We start from the raw sequence: 16,549 nt of genomic DNA on the forward strand, positions 1-16,549 counted from the left end.
AGGCTAGTGGTTAACATACTTGCTTCGAAACAGAGAGGTTTCAGGTTGAAATCTGTTGGTCAGACATTCGAACTGATGCTTTTCCACAGTTTCTCCTCAGTTTCATCAGACGAATACTGGAATGGTACCTTTAAATATAGGCTCTGGCTAACTTTCCACTTAATTTTCCATTTTTGTTTTTATTCTTAATGATCCTGGTATAAATGGGCTTCGTAAGCTGTGCCCCAGAGGCGGCTCATAAGGGAAGTCTCATCGATAAAAAAATCGCTGTAAACTAAAAGATGAAAACTTTCTAGTGTACTCGTTGTTGTATACAGCTATTAATACATTAGACAACCTCTATTCCCTTAGTTTCATGCAATAAAACTATTTTTCCCAATTTGACTTTCCTCACCAGCTACCTGAAGTGAACTTTGCAATATACCAAAACAGCTTAGCATATTTCGCGAAATATATGAAAAGACAGATCTCCGAGAAAAGATTTATGCCACACTTAACGACTACCGTGAGCCAGTGGTGGATCTAGGCAGGAGCCGGGGGGCCTATCCCGCAAGTTTTTTTTAAATAACAAAAACAATTTTAGCTATTATTTAAATATGTTTAAAAGTTTATAGTAAACTCATGATGAACCTAATATTGTCTGGGTTCTGGCTGCTCTCTTGTTTTACCTTCTTGACCTTTTATCCGCCATTGATTGATCACTAAAATGTCTACAGAGTTCCTATAGGAGCGGGAAACGGCCATATACGCAAATATATTATTGCAACAATGTAATAATAGGTCTCTTCCCATTTTTGACTTTGCATGCAACTTTTTTTATATAAATCATATATGTTGTTTTCAGTTTTATTTCATTTCTTATACATTTTAGCTTTTTTATTGTATTATATTATTTAATGTTCAGGTATTTTCATACTGTCGTGTTCTTATCTTTGTTTATTTTTCATTCTAGCTTATCTTTTGGATTTCTATCGGCTCTGGAAGAATATAATTCATCGGTTGTAAACGCGGAAAAAACGTCGTTATTAATTACCTTGAGATCTTTTCTTGAAACTAATAATTATTCACCGTCTTTGATTGGATAGGGACGTCATTCGTACTTATCTTTGAATCTTTGCTCAGTGCTAGAATGATAAATAATTTATGACCTTTGATTACGAAAAAGGCATCATTCCTACTCATCTTCAGATCATTTTTCAGTGCTGGAATGATAATTCATTACATTTCATTGCGGAAAAGACACCATATCTACTTATCTTCAGATATATTCTCAGTGCTAGGATGATAATTCATTTCTTTGAATGCAGAAATAACATCATTTATACATATCGTCAGATCATTTTTCAAAACTAGAATAATATTTCATTACATTTGGTTGTGGAAAAGAAACCATTTCTACTTATTTTCGGATTTTTCTTGGTGCTAGAATGATAATTCATTACATTTGATTGCGGAAAATACATCATTTCTACTTATCTTCAGATATTTTCTCGGTGCTAGAATGACAATCCATCGGCTGTGATTGTGGAAAAGAAACATAAAAATTCGAGTGAGAGTAAAACAACTAACAAGTTAATAAGGAAATAAATGAAAAGTGTTACTTTCTATTTAAATGCCTCTTTCATAAAGGATTATGGTTACTTTATTTTTGATTATACTTACACATATATTAATAACGTATATATTTGAGTTAATTTATTTAGAAGGTATTTTACTATGCCATAACAGTTAAATGCGACATGAGCCTTTATCTCAAAACCATAGTTTCTCGAAAGTGATATTGTATAAAATATGGTGATTAGCGCAGATATTTGTCTTGAATATGTTTCTCTGGTTGGGAACACAATATTTTAGAAATATGGAACGAAACGTCAACATTCATATAACACAATGCCATCGCCTTTCACATATTCACTAATTACCAAAAAAATAATAACATACATAAATACATAAGCATTCATTCTAGCATTCATCATCTACGCAGATCTCATAATCTCAAACATTCAGACACAATACTTTCAGAAATAAAACACAGACAAATCGAATCTATTCATAAAGAGTTTTTTTTTATTACACGAAATTAATAAACAAAATTATGTTTTCAAAGAGGAAAATTGCTCACCTGCTGCGCTTGGTCCCGTATTATTCCGTAGGAGTTTTGAGTTGCCGAACACGTCAAGAGTTCTGTTCGTCCAATGAGCAGAAGATATTCAGCTATCTTCTCGAACACATTGCTTTCCATGGCCTAAAATCAGATTTTAAAAAATAACAAGAAATGAAGTGTGTGTATCTATTGTGTGAGAATATTCTATGCAGAGAATACATTGATACGTTACTTACACAAAATACCATAGTTCTCACATTAATTCTTTAAACTTTCTGTGATATAACGGATGATAGGAGAACTACTGAGTTCTTTAATAAACTATGAAATACCTACATACAGGACCACTCCCTTATGAGGGCCACTTCAGACAACCTGATTGGCTACAGTAACTACCACTCAAGATTCGTCTTTTTCCACCGCCAGTATCACTCAGTCAATTCAGCCACCGACCAATCATTGATTAAGAAACATCACATTTCATAGTTCATCATCAATGCTCCATGCTATACGAGGCAGGGGTTTTAATTTAACCCGGAACTCACCCATTTAAAAATTGTCAAATACAGTAAGGGAAGGTAATAGAAAGAAATGCAGAGGTCTTTATTAAATTTGAGCATGAACATGGGTTTAGAAGTGATTACAGTGAGAAAACTAAATACATGGAAGTTTGCCGGGATCGTAATACTGCAAATTATGGATGCGTCAAAATACCAAATAATACTGTCAACAAAGTAGATACTTTCAAATATCTAGGATCAATATTAACGGATCAAAACTATGTCTAAGATCAAAATTAACATACCAAAACAACATCCACTAACAAAGTAAATGTCGACTGAAAATACGGAATTCGTGTTATTATTCAGTCCGAACTCTTTTGTTTTCGCTAGTTCTGTCGATGAATTTGGAGTTTAAAATATATTAAACAATAATTACGAGGGTCGTTCAGTAAGTTCTTAGAAAACCCGAAAGATGAAACTGGTAATATCGAAAGAGGTTTGCTTTTAGTAAGCGTCATTCCTCAGTAAACTGTTGTTAAAGTTTTTAGCTATATATGTCACGTGATTTCATTGTCATAGTCGATTGAAGAATCAAACTATTGTTCATTTAGAAAAATGGAAAGAAATTATTTTCGTGCGGTTATTAAATACTCCTATTTAAAAGGTTTAACACCGAATGAGATCCAAGCCGAGCTGAACGAATTTTATGGCACATCTGCTCCTGTGTTTGCGACTTTTTACCATTGGGCAAATAAGTTTAAACATGGCGGTGCATACACAAATGATGAACATTGTCCGGGACGTACAATGGAAGTTACTTCCTACGAAATGATTGAGAAAACCCACCATATAGTTTTGAGTGATCGACGAATCAAAGTGTGCGAAATAGTTGAGGCCACAGGTATATCACAAGGTACAGTGTTTTCAATTTCACACGAAAAATTGGGTTTGAAACCAACCTCGGCAAGATGGGTGCCGCGTTCGCTCTCACTGGAGAATAATTACAATCGTGTGATCGATTTGGAGACTGGTTTGGCGCTTTTCGTCGCAATTCCGACGAGTTTCTGCACCCATACATAACTGTGGACGAGACATGGATACACTACTACAGCCCGGAAACAAAGGAACAATCGAAATAGTGGGTTTTTAAAGGCGATTCACTCCGCTCCGAAGAAGGCGGAGACGGTGAAATCGTCCGGTGATAAGCACAGTTTTTTGGGGGAATGCACGTGGAATCATCTACATCGATTACTTGGAAAAACGACAAACAATAAATGGAGAGTATTATGCATCATTATCGCACCGGTTGAGAAAAGAAACCTAGAAAAACATCCTCTTTTGACAAAAAGAATTCAAGATAAGTTTCGATGGGAAAATTATAAAATCCGCGTTCACCAAATTTGCCCTCAGTGATTTTCTTATTTCCAGACTTGAAAATATGGCTCGGCGGGAAACGATTCATGTCGAACGAGGAGATCATCGCCCAAGCAGATGCCTATTTTGAGGAATGTCCGAAATCCTATTTTTTGGGCAGCTTAAAAAGGTTGGAGAAACGCTGGAAAAAATGTGTCGAACTAAAAGGAGATTATGTCGAAAAATAAAATATCTACCCGAAATGATTTGTTTTATTTATTGTTTTTAATCTTTTTCTAAGGACTTATTGAACAATCCTTCTATGTCTGTTCTGCTGTATGGTTGCGAAATATAATCGCTTACTTTGAGAAAATAACTAACACCAATTATTTGAGAATGAAATTATAAGGCAAATATTCGGAACCAAGAGGAAGGGGAATGATGATTGGCGGAAACTTCATAACGAATCTACATAATTTAGAGTATAGCGTTTATCTATCATTGTTAGAGTCATTGAATCTAGGAGGCTCAGGTGGGCAGGTCAGGTAGCCAGAATGGAAGAAAGTAGAAACTATTCCAAATTTTAACTGGAAATCCAATCGGAGGACCATTAGGAAGATCTAGGCGCAGATGGGAGGACAATATTAAGATGGATCACAGAGAAATATGAATCCAAAATAGAAACTAGATCCAGTTGGTTAGAATAGAGGTAAATAGAGAGCTTCCGCGAATATGGCATTGCACCTCTTGTTTCGTGGGTCATATAGATTTTTAGTTTAGTTATTATTTTACAGGTTAATAATTCATACCAAAAATTATGATTATTCTTTGTAGTATTATGTATGGGTATTCTTTGCCTTAATGTTTCCTTAACCTATTTTAAGTGTATCAAAATTACTTTGTTTTCGTCGTAAATGTACGATTTCCTTTATGTTCGATGTTTTTTTTCAATTTTTTTGACTGTTGTATTATTTGCACGCATTCTGCATAGTTTATTTGTGTACATTAGACTAGGTCGCAGTCAGTAATGTATCGATACATAATATATTAGACCTCACAATAAACAGAAATCGTTTTATTTCCCATCGTTACGGTAATAGCTATGCCAAAACGATGTGGCATCTTACCTACACAAAATAGGCATCTTACACCGAACGTGCGGGAAAGATGCATAATTGGAGATGTTTTCTTATCCACCCCTCTATCACTTAAAGTATCTAGTTCTTTCAAGACCGGTACACAGGCTCTGGCGGAAGGACTAAACTACTTATCCTGTAAGTTTCAGTCTTCAACTCTCATTCTTCTGTTTGCTATTGTCTTATGATTAAAAACTATGGCATCTTCCCTCCGCCCACTCTAAACTTTTATTCATCAGTCTGTACCTACTGTACGATCTTGTAACCTATCTCTCTTGAAGATAAATAGAAAGGAATATCCTATTCTGTACAAGATGTTCCTGTGCGATGGTCTACACACTGACCAGATGTATCATATTTAAGTCTTGCTATTATTTGGAGCCATTTATGATGGTCTCTGCACCAGCCAGAAGTATCAAATTCAAGTCTTGGTGTCATTTGGAGCCTTGTTTGATGGTCTGTACAGCAACCAGATATAGCAGATTCAAATTTTTATGTTATTTGAAGTCTTATGTGTGTTCTAGCAAGATGTATCAGAGTCAAGATTTGAAACACATATGAATATCAGGCCGTGTCTTTGATAAATGTTTTGTTACGTAAGACTAAACAAAATTAACCCCTTACGTACCAGTGAGATACAGGGTCGTATTAATCCTGGAGATGATGAAATTTGTTAGTGGATGCGAGGCAAGACTGAGTAGTACTATTTCTCCTTAGGTGACAGCACTTTACTGACAGCAAAGACAAAAAAAGTGTTGTCTCAGTAGATGGCAGGCCTAAGTGACCATTGAATTACAATACATATGTGTTTGTTTTGAAGATAAATAATTAGCACCTTCGAGATCATTTCAAGATCGGAAAAGGAAAAACTTTGTCTTTGATTTCCGGTCAGCGTAGCCAACCTTAAGCAGCATAAAATCTCATCAAAACATCAGAATTTCCCTTTTTCAGTCCAAATGTTCCACAATGTAAATAATTTTTTTTATCAGTAATGTGAATGATCACCTCACGCGCGCACAAAATTATGCCCTATATAACGCTCTTGACAGTCTTTTAACAGTAAATGAAGCCGGTATTACAGCACGCATATAGGAAAATAACACTTTGAACGTTAACCTTTGTTCAACGACCCGAAACATAATATTTTCTTCTTTTTCTCTTGTCTTTTCCTACTTATGTGGAGATTGAAGTTTCTGATGTGTCTTCTCCATAAAACACTGTTCCGGAATTGTTTACCTGTTAGACCTTTCTCTCTGAACTTATTCTTAACCTTATCTAACCATTTCCTTGCTGGTCTCCCTCTATCGCTATTCCCATCCACCTCCAGTGCTATCGCTCTTCTGACCATGTACGTAGTCATTTGTTTTAATCATTAGATGGTCATACCACTGAAGTCTTCTTTCTCGGATCTTCTTAGAAATATCTACCACCTTAGTTGTTTCCCTTACTCTATCATTCCTCACTTTGTCTCTTCTTGTAATTGCACACATCCAGCGTAGCATTCTCATTTCGGTAACATTCAATATTTTTTTCATGTGCTTTCTTCATTGGCCATGTTTCTGCTCCATATATCGTCATTGAACTAAATACTGTTTTGTAAATACTCAGTTTATTCTTTGCCGTGATTCTGCGGTCACACAGAACGCCGCATACTTTCTTCCAATTTCGCCATCCTTCTCGCATTTCATCATTCTTGGCAATAAATGAGCCTAAATATTTAAAACTTTTAACTTCATTCAATCTGTTTTCTTGTAGCCTTATTTTTTCACTTCCTTCTCCGTTAAATTCGAAATATTGAGTTTTCTTTCTACTGGATTTTAGGTCTCTATCTTCCAAATATTTTCTTCAACTCTCTACTTTGCTTTGAACTTCTTCTCTATTTTTATTGCACAGTATAATATCATCGACAAACATCATTCATCAGAGAACTTCATCCTTCACATCTTGAGTTATAACACTCATAACAATGTTGAAGAGATACGGACTTAAAGATGGGACCTGGTATATTCCTACTTGAACAGGGATTTGACACATTAATCACACACTAGTTCTTACTTTGGTCATAACTCCTGTATATATATATATATATATATATATATATATATATATATATATATGTATGTATATATATATATATCTTGGACTATCCTTACGTATTTCTCTGGCATTATTTCTTTTTCAGACATCTCCAAACTTCCTGATTTGGTACCCTTTCGTAGGTCTCTTCCAAATCAATAAAGACTATATGAAATCCATTTTATTTTTCCTGATGTTTTTCCATAGTTTGTCTTAGTATAAATATTGCGTCCGTTTTACTCTTTCCTGGCATACATCCAAATTATTGTTTACTACCATAACCATTCATCTAAAATTTTCTTCTAAACTCTTCCATACTTCTACCGGTATGCCATCTGAACACATTGCTTTCCCAGTCTTCATTTTCTTTAACGCTTTCTCTAGTTCTTCCCAGTGGTTTATTCTTGATGTTGCTCCAAGATTTGTGGTTCCATCGCTGAAAATTTTCCTCGTATTTTCCTTCATTTGAAAGCTTTTCGAAATAGTCGTCCCATCTCCCTTTGATCCTGCCTTCACCGATAATCACCAATCATTTGTCATCTTTCATTTGCCTAGTATGCGTAATATTCTTTCTTAAGTTGTCTCTTGCTTTTGCTAACCTGTATAGATTCTTCACTTCCCCTGGTGTTTTAAGTTCGTCATATATTCACCGTAGGTTTGCGCTTTTGCTCTTGCCACTGCCCTTTTTGCTACCTTACAAGATGACTTGAAGCTGCACTTACAAGGGAACTTCGGGAGAAAGCACTCGCCTGCAGAGAAACTAGCATGCCATTTGAAGACTCAATTTATGCTGGTTACAACAAACTAATAAAATTTCTGTACGGTTGAGAACTATTCGAGAGATTCAAATTGGAAATTGTACTAGTGCTTTAAACGCGTTAAGTACAACATTATTAGCAACGAATATTGACATTGAAATCTATCGGAGGTAACAGAAAAATACTGTTTTACAATAACTAGCAGGTTTGTTAGTTAAAATTAGTCATTATACTGTTCACAATAATGATAGGTTAGAGATGACCATTGATCACTTTTGTTCTTGTGTCCTATGAAGAAATGACGAAGGCAAAATACTTCCTTGTAACATGAACATTTCATAAGTGCAATTGCGTTTCATCTGTCAAGGGAACAGTTCGCATAACCAAAGCGAAAAGCAAATTCGACAGGTGATTCAAAATATGTATAATTTGTTCGGTGACCTGCCTTGTGGAACACAAACTGAAACAATTCAATGTATCGCGGTGATCGAAACTGGTTTATTAGCATGGACACGAACTTTATTTGATTGTTTCGTTAGTAAATCATAACGTCCGAATGAAGAAGTTTCATACTATGTACAGATCTCCTGCCATAATCTTTGATTGGTCAGAATCCAAACACATCAAATTGTTGTACACTTCGCATAAAAAATACGACAGCTAACGCCATGCAGTTAGGCCACCCAATATAGACCTTCTTATCCCATAATCGTGTCAGGTAAAGAGACCCCCTCTCTCTCCTCCTTTCTTCTTTCCCATACTAAAATTAGCTAACAACATAAGCGCAATTCTAATTTCAAACTATACATGTATTAGCTTTGATAAAATAAAGTAACAAAACCGAGACGAAACAAGATTCATAAGTTGATGTAGGGAGAAACTGAAACACACACAATGAAAAGTTGAAACCAATGGACGTCTATTACACAGAGATTCAAAAATGAAGCAGAGACAGACAGAGAAAAAAGAAGAAAAAGAAAAAGAGGAGAGATAAAATTGTGGAATTCAAACGTAGTAAGAAAATAACCTATCATTATAAAGTTCCGTTTCCAGAAATTCAACAGTAATATAGAAATAACGTTCGTTTTCACAATTTTTTCAGAACTATTCGAATATATAGAGGATAATTCAAACATTCATTATGTCAATTTCATAATGGATAGCATACTCGATTTCCAGCAGAACTGTATATCTCCGAGACACATCTAGGATAATGTCAAAAGTTTAACACACATGCTTTGTTTCCGCATGGTTCATTGCACATTCGTTAGGATTCATTGGACATACTGATCCAAAAACACATTCTAATATACCCAGTAGATAGTCTTGGTCATATCCTCCATTTCAGACTACTAATGCAAACTGAACAAAAAAAATGAAGAAGAAAGAAAGAGAAAATTGAAGAATGCTATTTTACTACTAAATTTGTATCAGAAATATACTCTATATTAAAAGTAGAAACTATCGTAATAAAAAGTTACAAATGTTCGAAAGGAAAAGTTTATGTTCCTCACACATGTAGCATGTTTCAAATTTCAACGTGAATAAAATACATTGAATTATAGGATGGAAATAAATTTTGTGTCGAACTAGTATAAATAAAATTCTATTTTCAAATAACCAAAGAGGTACCATTTTCTAGTCTTTTCCGAAGATTTATCTGTTCCAAACATCCAGCATTGATTTCATCACTTCCGGATATAACGTCATTTGCAGAGATAAAATGAACACGTTAAGAGCTCACACGTATCATCGTGTAAGTCGGATGATGTAGACCTCCACTAGGTGAAGGATTCAAATCCGTAGTGACCCGGTAATTCGACTGAGACCCAAAGGATAGAAAGGAGACTTATTTCCGTGCGTTTAAATAGTATTTCTATCAGAGATGACCAGGACTGGAGATGTTATCCCCAAAGCACGAAAAACACGACGCCGAAGTTCCCAGTTAATTAGATTCTCGAGACCAGGTATATCGAGCTCTTGCTCCGTTTAAACTTTAGAACATGAAGTGCGTGTGTGTGTGTGTGTGTGTGTTTGTATTTGTATTTATTTACTCCATTTGAAACCAAGATACATTTGGTATTTGGAGGATTCAGACAGTCCTCTTTCTTGTTTCAAATACACTTAGAAAAAGAAATATTTTACACTATTTAATACACATTATTGCAAAGATAATCTGCTACGCTGTAATATACTTTATCCACCAGGAATCTCTTGAGTTTCTTTTTAAAAACATTTATATTTTCTTCATTTTTTATTTCTCTGGGCAGCTTATTGTAAATTTGTACTCCCATATGGCTTGGGCCTTCCTGTACTAATGTTAGTTTTGTAAAATATTGTCTTCTTTCATTTTGTTGTCTGGTATTATAAACGTGACTTATTTGGGTTCCATCTTTCAGTTTAGCTGCATAGATTGCAGTTTCGTATACATACATACATAGATGGTAGAGTAAGGATGTGGTACTGTTTAAATTTTTCTTTGCATGATGTTCTCATGTGTAGACCAAATATTATCCGTATTGCTTGCTTCTGTTTCATGAAGACTGCTTTGCTGCTTGAAGATTTGCCCCAGAAAATGATGCCGTAATTTAGTATAGGGTGTATAAGCCCGTAGTGTAATTGGATCAAAGCTTTAGTATTTAACGTTTCTTTTAGTATCCTGAGTGCATAAAGTCTGGAATTTAATTTTACTATTATTTCTTTAACGTGGGTTTCCCAAGTTAGATTTTCATTTATATTTAATCATAAAAATTTAATTTCATGGGTGAAATCTAGTTTTAGATCGGTCAATTTATGTTTGGTTTCTTTTATTTTCGTGTTTTGTTTTGTGTGAAAAAGTAGGTATTTTGTTTTTGTGTTGTTTATGCATAAGCAGTTACTTTCGAACCATTTTTTGGCTTGATCCAATACTCTACATGTGTTGTTCCTTAGCTCACTTACGGTTTTACCCTCTACAATTACGCTTGTGTCATCTGCATATAAAATTACTTCAAAATTCTTCAATATTCCAGGAAAATCATTTATATACAGTAGAAATAGGATTGGACCTAATATTGAGCCCTGAGGCACGCCATTGCGGACTTGTCTTGGGTTTGATAAATATGTTTTTACATTCCCATTTTGTATATGGGAGGCTTCAACTGCTTGCGTCCTCCCCTGTAAATAGGTTTCCATCAGCTGTAGAACTTTCCCCCTTATGCCATAATGCTCAAGTTTTCGTAAGAGTATTTTGTGGTTAACGAGATCGAAAGCTTTGTTTAAATCATAGAAAATGCTTAAGATTAGTATTTTATCATTTAGCCCTTTTAGTATGTTTTTTTATAAGCGTATATGTTGCCGTAGTTGTGTTTTTCCCAGTTACAAAACCGTGTTGTTCATGGCATAGTATCTACTGTTTGTTCAAGAAATTTATTAGTCTCTTTTTAATTAGTTTCTCAAATATTTTATTTATTGGGTGTAAGAGTGATATCGGTCTGTAATTTTGTATCAATGTTCTGTCTCCCTGTTTAAAGATTGGTTTTATTTTAGCTTCTTTTAATTTTGTTGGATATTTTCCTGTATTGAGACTTTGGTTAAATAGGTATGTGAGTATATGTACTAAATTCTGGCTGTTCTGCTTGATTATTTCAATTGGAATTTCGTCGCTTGTAGCTTTATTTGGGTTTATTCTATTTATTTCATAAAATACCTCATGTTCTATTATCGGCATGAGGAACATAGTTTTGCATGTCCTAGGTTTAAAAATGGTTGTGTGTGTGTGTGTGTGTGTGTGTGCATGAGAGACAGCGGAGGGAGAAGTGAAAGATGCAAAGACAAGATAGGAAAACGTCAAGAAAGAGAGAGAGGGAGGGGGACGAATATAAATATGAAACATACTTACCATTGCAGTGTATGATGCAGAACGCACACACTGTTTACTCAAATTATCGGCAGTGATGCTTTGTAAGTTCTCCATCAGAAGATAAATCTCTGTTTGCAGCCATTATTTTATGCGAAAAAATCATACTACCTGATGGGGAATCGAACCAAGGTTTTCCATTTGAAAGTCGAACACGCTACCACTCAACCACCGATTGCTTTGGTCAAACTGTGTTTAAAAAATGGTGTAGTGTTTCTTTCTGAGAACGATAACATGAAATGTGTATACTGCAGATCAATGATGTCTTTGGAAGTCCTGGTAATTCCCTTGCCCTTTCCCAGCCAACATCCGTAAATCGTTTCTATAATGATATAGGTGTTTGCTTACACATTCTTATGTATTGCTTGTCCAGTATGATAAGTCGATTCTTCACAATCACTTTGTAAAAAAATTAACCTTGGGGTGAACAGGATTTGAACCTGTTAGATAGCTGCATTATTCAGAAGACCACTACGTTACCCTTACATTATGGGCTCAGTGGTAGAGCGTTCACCTCCGGTGCTTGGGGTCCCTGGTTTGATCCCAGTTCGCGCCGTGCGGACTTTGTGGTGGACAACACTGTGCTCGTGGGTTTTCTCGGGGTTTTCCCGTTTCCTCCCAGTTTCTTCATTCCACCATTTCACTCATTTCTCATAATCACCGTCTCCTTTAGCCTAACCGGCATAACCGTGGGACGTAAAACTCAATGATTTCATTTTCATTTTTTTCTTATTAACTACAGTAAATAAACTATACGAGGGGCAATCAAAAAGATCGCGAAATCTCGTAACTATTTAATACCACAATAAAGGTATATATTTACTTAATCGCCTTCAAAATAGGCTCCTTGAGAACACCCACACTTGTTCCACTACTCCTGCCCTTCTGCCATTGATGCAAATAACACTGAAAGTCCTGTTTTGGTACGTTCCGAAGTTCAACCGTCGCGTTGGTTTGGATTTCCTCTCCGGTGGCAAAACCGTTACCTTTTAAGATTCTTTTTGATCTTGGAGAAGAACCAGAAATCCGCTGGTGCTAAATCCGGAGAGTAAGGAGGCTGGTAGATGAGGAGAATGTTCGTTTCTGCGAGCCGTTTTGCCACCGTAGAAGACATCCAAACCAAGGCGACAGCTGAACTTCGGAATATACCAAAACAGAACTTTCAGCGTTGTTTGCTGCAATGGCAGCAGCGGTGAAACAAGTGTGGGTGTTCTAAAGGAACCTATTTTAAAGGCGATTAAGTGAATATGTAACTATATTGTGGTAATAAATAGTTACGAGAAATTCTGGGAATTTCTTGATTGCTCCTTGTAATACTATATTATTTATTATAAATATATTAAGTGCTGTAGTATGTGAGAGGAAATTACTATGTTTCGTTATGTATTTCTAAAAGGTGAGCACCCTTCGAAAATCAAAGGAGGCAATTGCCTCCCCTTGGACCCTACTGCAGGCCAGGCCCATATCCAGAGGGGGTCTAGAGGGGCCGGTTTCCCCTAAATTTTTACTGGTCCCCTCTAAATTTTTTTCACGGTAGGTTTGCAAATGAACTATAATATGGGATGAACTAATATTTTTGGATAGGGCCCTCCTAACTTCCACCGGCCCCCCCCACATTTTCGGGCTGGCTACGGGCCTGCTGCAGGCGGCTATAATACACTGAATTATACCCTAATTCTTCTATTTAATACGTCATCACTATATGTAGTTACACATTGAAATCATATACAGGGTGTTACAAAATTTTCTCACAATATTATGGGAATAGATTTCTCATACCAAAATATGAAAAAAATGTTCATATGGACCTGTCGTCAGAAGTGCATAGTTTCCGTAGTTCTTTAAAGGTCCACAGTTCCACTATTATAAGGCCGATCGTAGTCGTGTCAACACATCACTGAGGAACTAGTATGTGAACTATCCAAATATCCATCTTTCAGAGCCTCCGGTGCTTGCACAATCATTTTTAGAGAGGCTGTTTGGAAGTACTTGTTCACTCTCCACCTAACTCTCTAAAAATTGGTATGCAAGTACTGCAGCATTCTTAAACATGGTTATTTGGATAGTTCACATACCAGTTCCTCAGTGATGGCGATCCGACTACGATGTGTCCCATAATAGTGGAGCTATGAACTTTAAAACTTAACTTGTTTTCGGCACCCTATAACTCCGAAACTTTTGAGCATAAATCCATATGAACTTTTTTTCTTATTTCGATGTGAGGAATTGTTCCCCAAAATATTGTGACACTTGTCTTACACCCTGTACATTAATTACAAAGAAGAAATCATTCATTTACTTTCGGTGTTTAATTACAATTTCTACATAAATAAAATAAAGTAGGTCATTTTGACAGCAAAAATCTAGATAATACTGCTTGTCAGAAATCAAATCTATTTTATATAGCACAGACATACGTAATATGCCGTTACGTGCAGCTCTTTAAAGAAATTGCTGATTTTTTTTAAACCTACAATTAGCCTCTCGTAAGATATGACTATCCTGTTTTAATATACTATTCGTTCAAATAATCCTTAATACGAAGTACTATGCATCTCGAATGTAACGGTACTCAATATTCATTAATAGATGGAACGTATGGAATTTGTAATACAGTAATGTCAACTTTCTAAGACCTTATTGTTTTACTAACATATGTTAGGTCAATTCATGTAATCGAAGGTTTGAATTTCACTGTAATATCAATTATTTCGAACACATTAGGCACTGCATATTAAAATATTACACGCTTTGAACGGATATTTCGGTTGTGGTTATGGAAAATAGAGGGCTGCAAAGCACATTAGCTGCCCACTTCGATATTGGCAAAACTGTCATGACAAGTTACATAAACTCCAAGAGACATGTTCAAAATTCATATTGTGCTCCAAGATGCAATAAATATCGTATCAAATAGGTCTGAGAATTTTCAAGCAAACCGCTCCTGCTACGAACTTGATCCAATAATTGAAAACATGTCAGAACTACAACAACTATAATATTTTGGTCTTAAACAGAGGTGTATCCAGGTGGGACTCATGATGTTTTTCGAGGGGCCGGACTTTTATATACTGAAAGCGAGCTGAAAGTCTCGTTTCAGAATGTGAAAGTATTATTCTCTCCTTACATAGACTACATATACAAGGTCCGGCAAAAAAGACCTCTATTATTTGGAGAGGATATTCTGTGCGTTGTGGTGGGGGTCGACGGCGGAAGAGATACCAATCGATAGCGGTATACGTGCCATTTTCAGTAGTTGCAATGGCAGGTGCAGTGAGCATCGTGCGTTTGTTGTGGACGAGCATATTCGAAATGGTAGTTCTGTGATTACTACTCGGCAGCCATTTTACATTCGGTTCAGACTTCTGATTCCGAAGTGATTTTGTTCCGTATAAAAAACTATTCAAGTTTGTATATGAAACTTTAGAACAACAGGTTCCGCACTGAGAAAAAAATCGCCTGGCCGACCTCGAACCGTAACAAAGCCGGAAATTGTGGCGCGTGTGACAGCTTCCATGAAAGGCTTCGTCAATGGGTCAACAATGGGGGACGCCATTTACCAAAACATATTTTTTTAAAACCAAGTATTGTAAAATGGCATAGTATTTGTTGTTCACAAATAAAAATATTTTTCTGTATCTTTCTTTGTAACTGCCTTTTGGCATACAGGAGGTCTTTCTTGCCGGATCTTGTGCATTATACATATTATTTTCAGTTTAAATATGGGTTTTGACATTATACAACTATTTTAGGAAGTTCATTTGTTTGACTCCTTCTTTATATACGTAAAAAAATGTAAAAATGGTGGAAAATCGAAGGAAAAATAAAGTTGCTCTCAGATACTGTTATGCAATAGTATAGTACTGTAAAATAGCGACTATGTGCATCTAGTTAGGTAAACGAGAGTAACAAAGTTGATGATTAATCAGTATCAATGGCGTAGACATGGCGCTGACTTGGCTCAAACAATCCCTCCTTTAGCACAGTGATAACGAAATGGATCATGCTCTCATGTGGTATCTATATGTTCCATTTGTGATCTTGTCACGAAAAACGGTAATTACAAGGACATATTTAAAGAAAAAACTTACTTCCCATAAGGTCTATCTTTAACCTTTACTCAAGATTTCAGGAGATTAGTTATATACTATATTTTAAATCTTTTTCAACTCTTTTTTTTTCATCAAAATTAAAACTGTAAGACCTTAAAACTATAAGCAGATGACATAAATCTGTTGCTCCCGTTAACACCGAGTTAAATATTTATTAGGTTTATCATAATCAGTAATTAAATTTCTCTAGTACCTGTTTTCAAAAATGTAAAAGATAAATATAATACTTAAATTGCATTATTTTACATTTTACATATGTTGTTTTGATGGTTCCTTTTTGAATATTACGATTACCTTCCAAATTGAACAGATAAGGTACAGTGGGGCGAAAAGAAACGATTCACTGATTTGAGCTTAGGACCTACATCAGCAACCATGGTATATATGACGAGGCATCGTTTAAAATGGGATTTGATTACTGTAGTAAAACATCAACTCAATAGCTTCACATACCCATCGTTTTTCAAGTAAATACCGACGTTGATTGCTTGTGCATATTCAAAATGGATACGGCATAACACCATAACTCACAAAATAGAGCTCTTATAAAACCAAGGAAGACTTTTCACATAACCACCCAAGAACTCACTGATACACGGTAGAACTATT

At 35.6% G+C, this 16,549-nt stretch overlaps 1 protein-coding gene across 4 annotated transcripts in view; it reads right to left on the minus strand.

Moving 5' to 3' along the window:
• LOC145662395 (protein nervous wreck-like) overlaps positions 1–16,549 on the minus strand; it is a 554,721-nt gene that overhangs the window by 208,226 nt on the left and 329,946 nt on the right. For all 4 annotated transcript variants that reach the window (XM_081727930.1, XM_081727929.1, XM_081727928.1 and 1 more), the window contains exon 9: positions 2,123–2,245. In XM_081727930.1, coding sequence (XP_081584056.1) covers positions 2,123–2,245 — 123 coding nt within the window. The remainder of the gene's footprint in view (positions 1–2,122; positions 2,246–16,549) is intronic.

This window comes from Thermobia domestica, chromosome 10, assembly GCF_964235325.1.
Source record: "Thermobia domestica chromosome 10, izTheDome1.hap1.1, whole genome shotgun sequence".
In the NCBI taxonomy this organism is placed as follows: Eukaryota; Metazoa; Arthropoda; class Insecta; order Zygentoma; family Lepismatidae; genus Thermobia; species Thermobia domestica.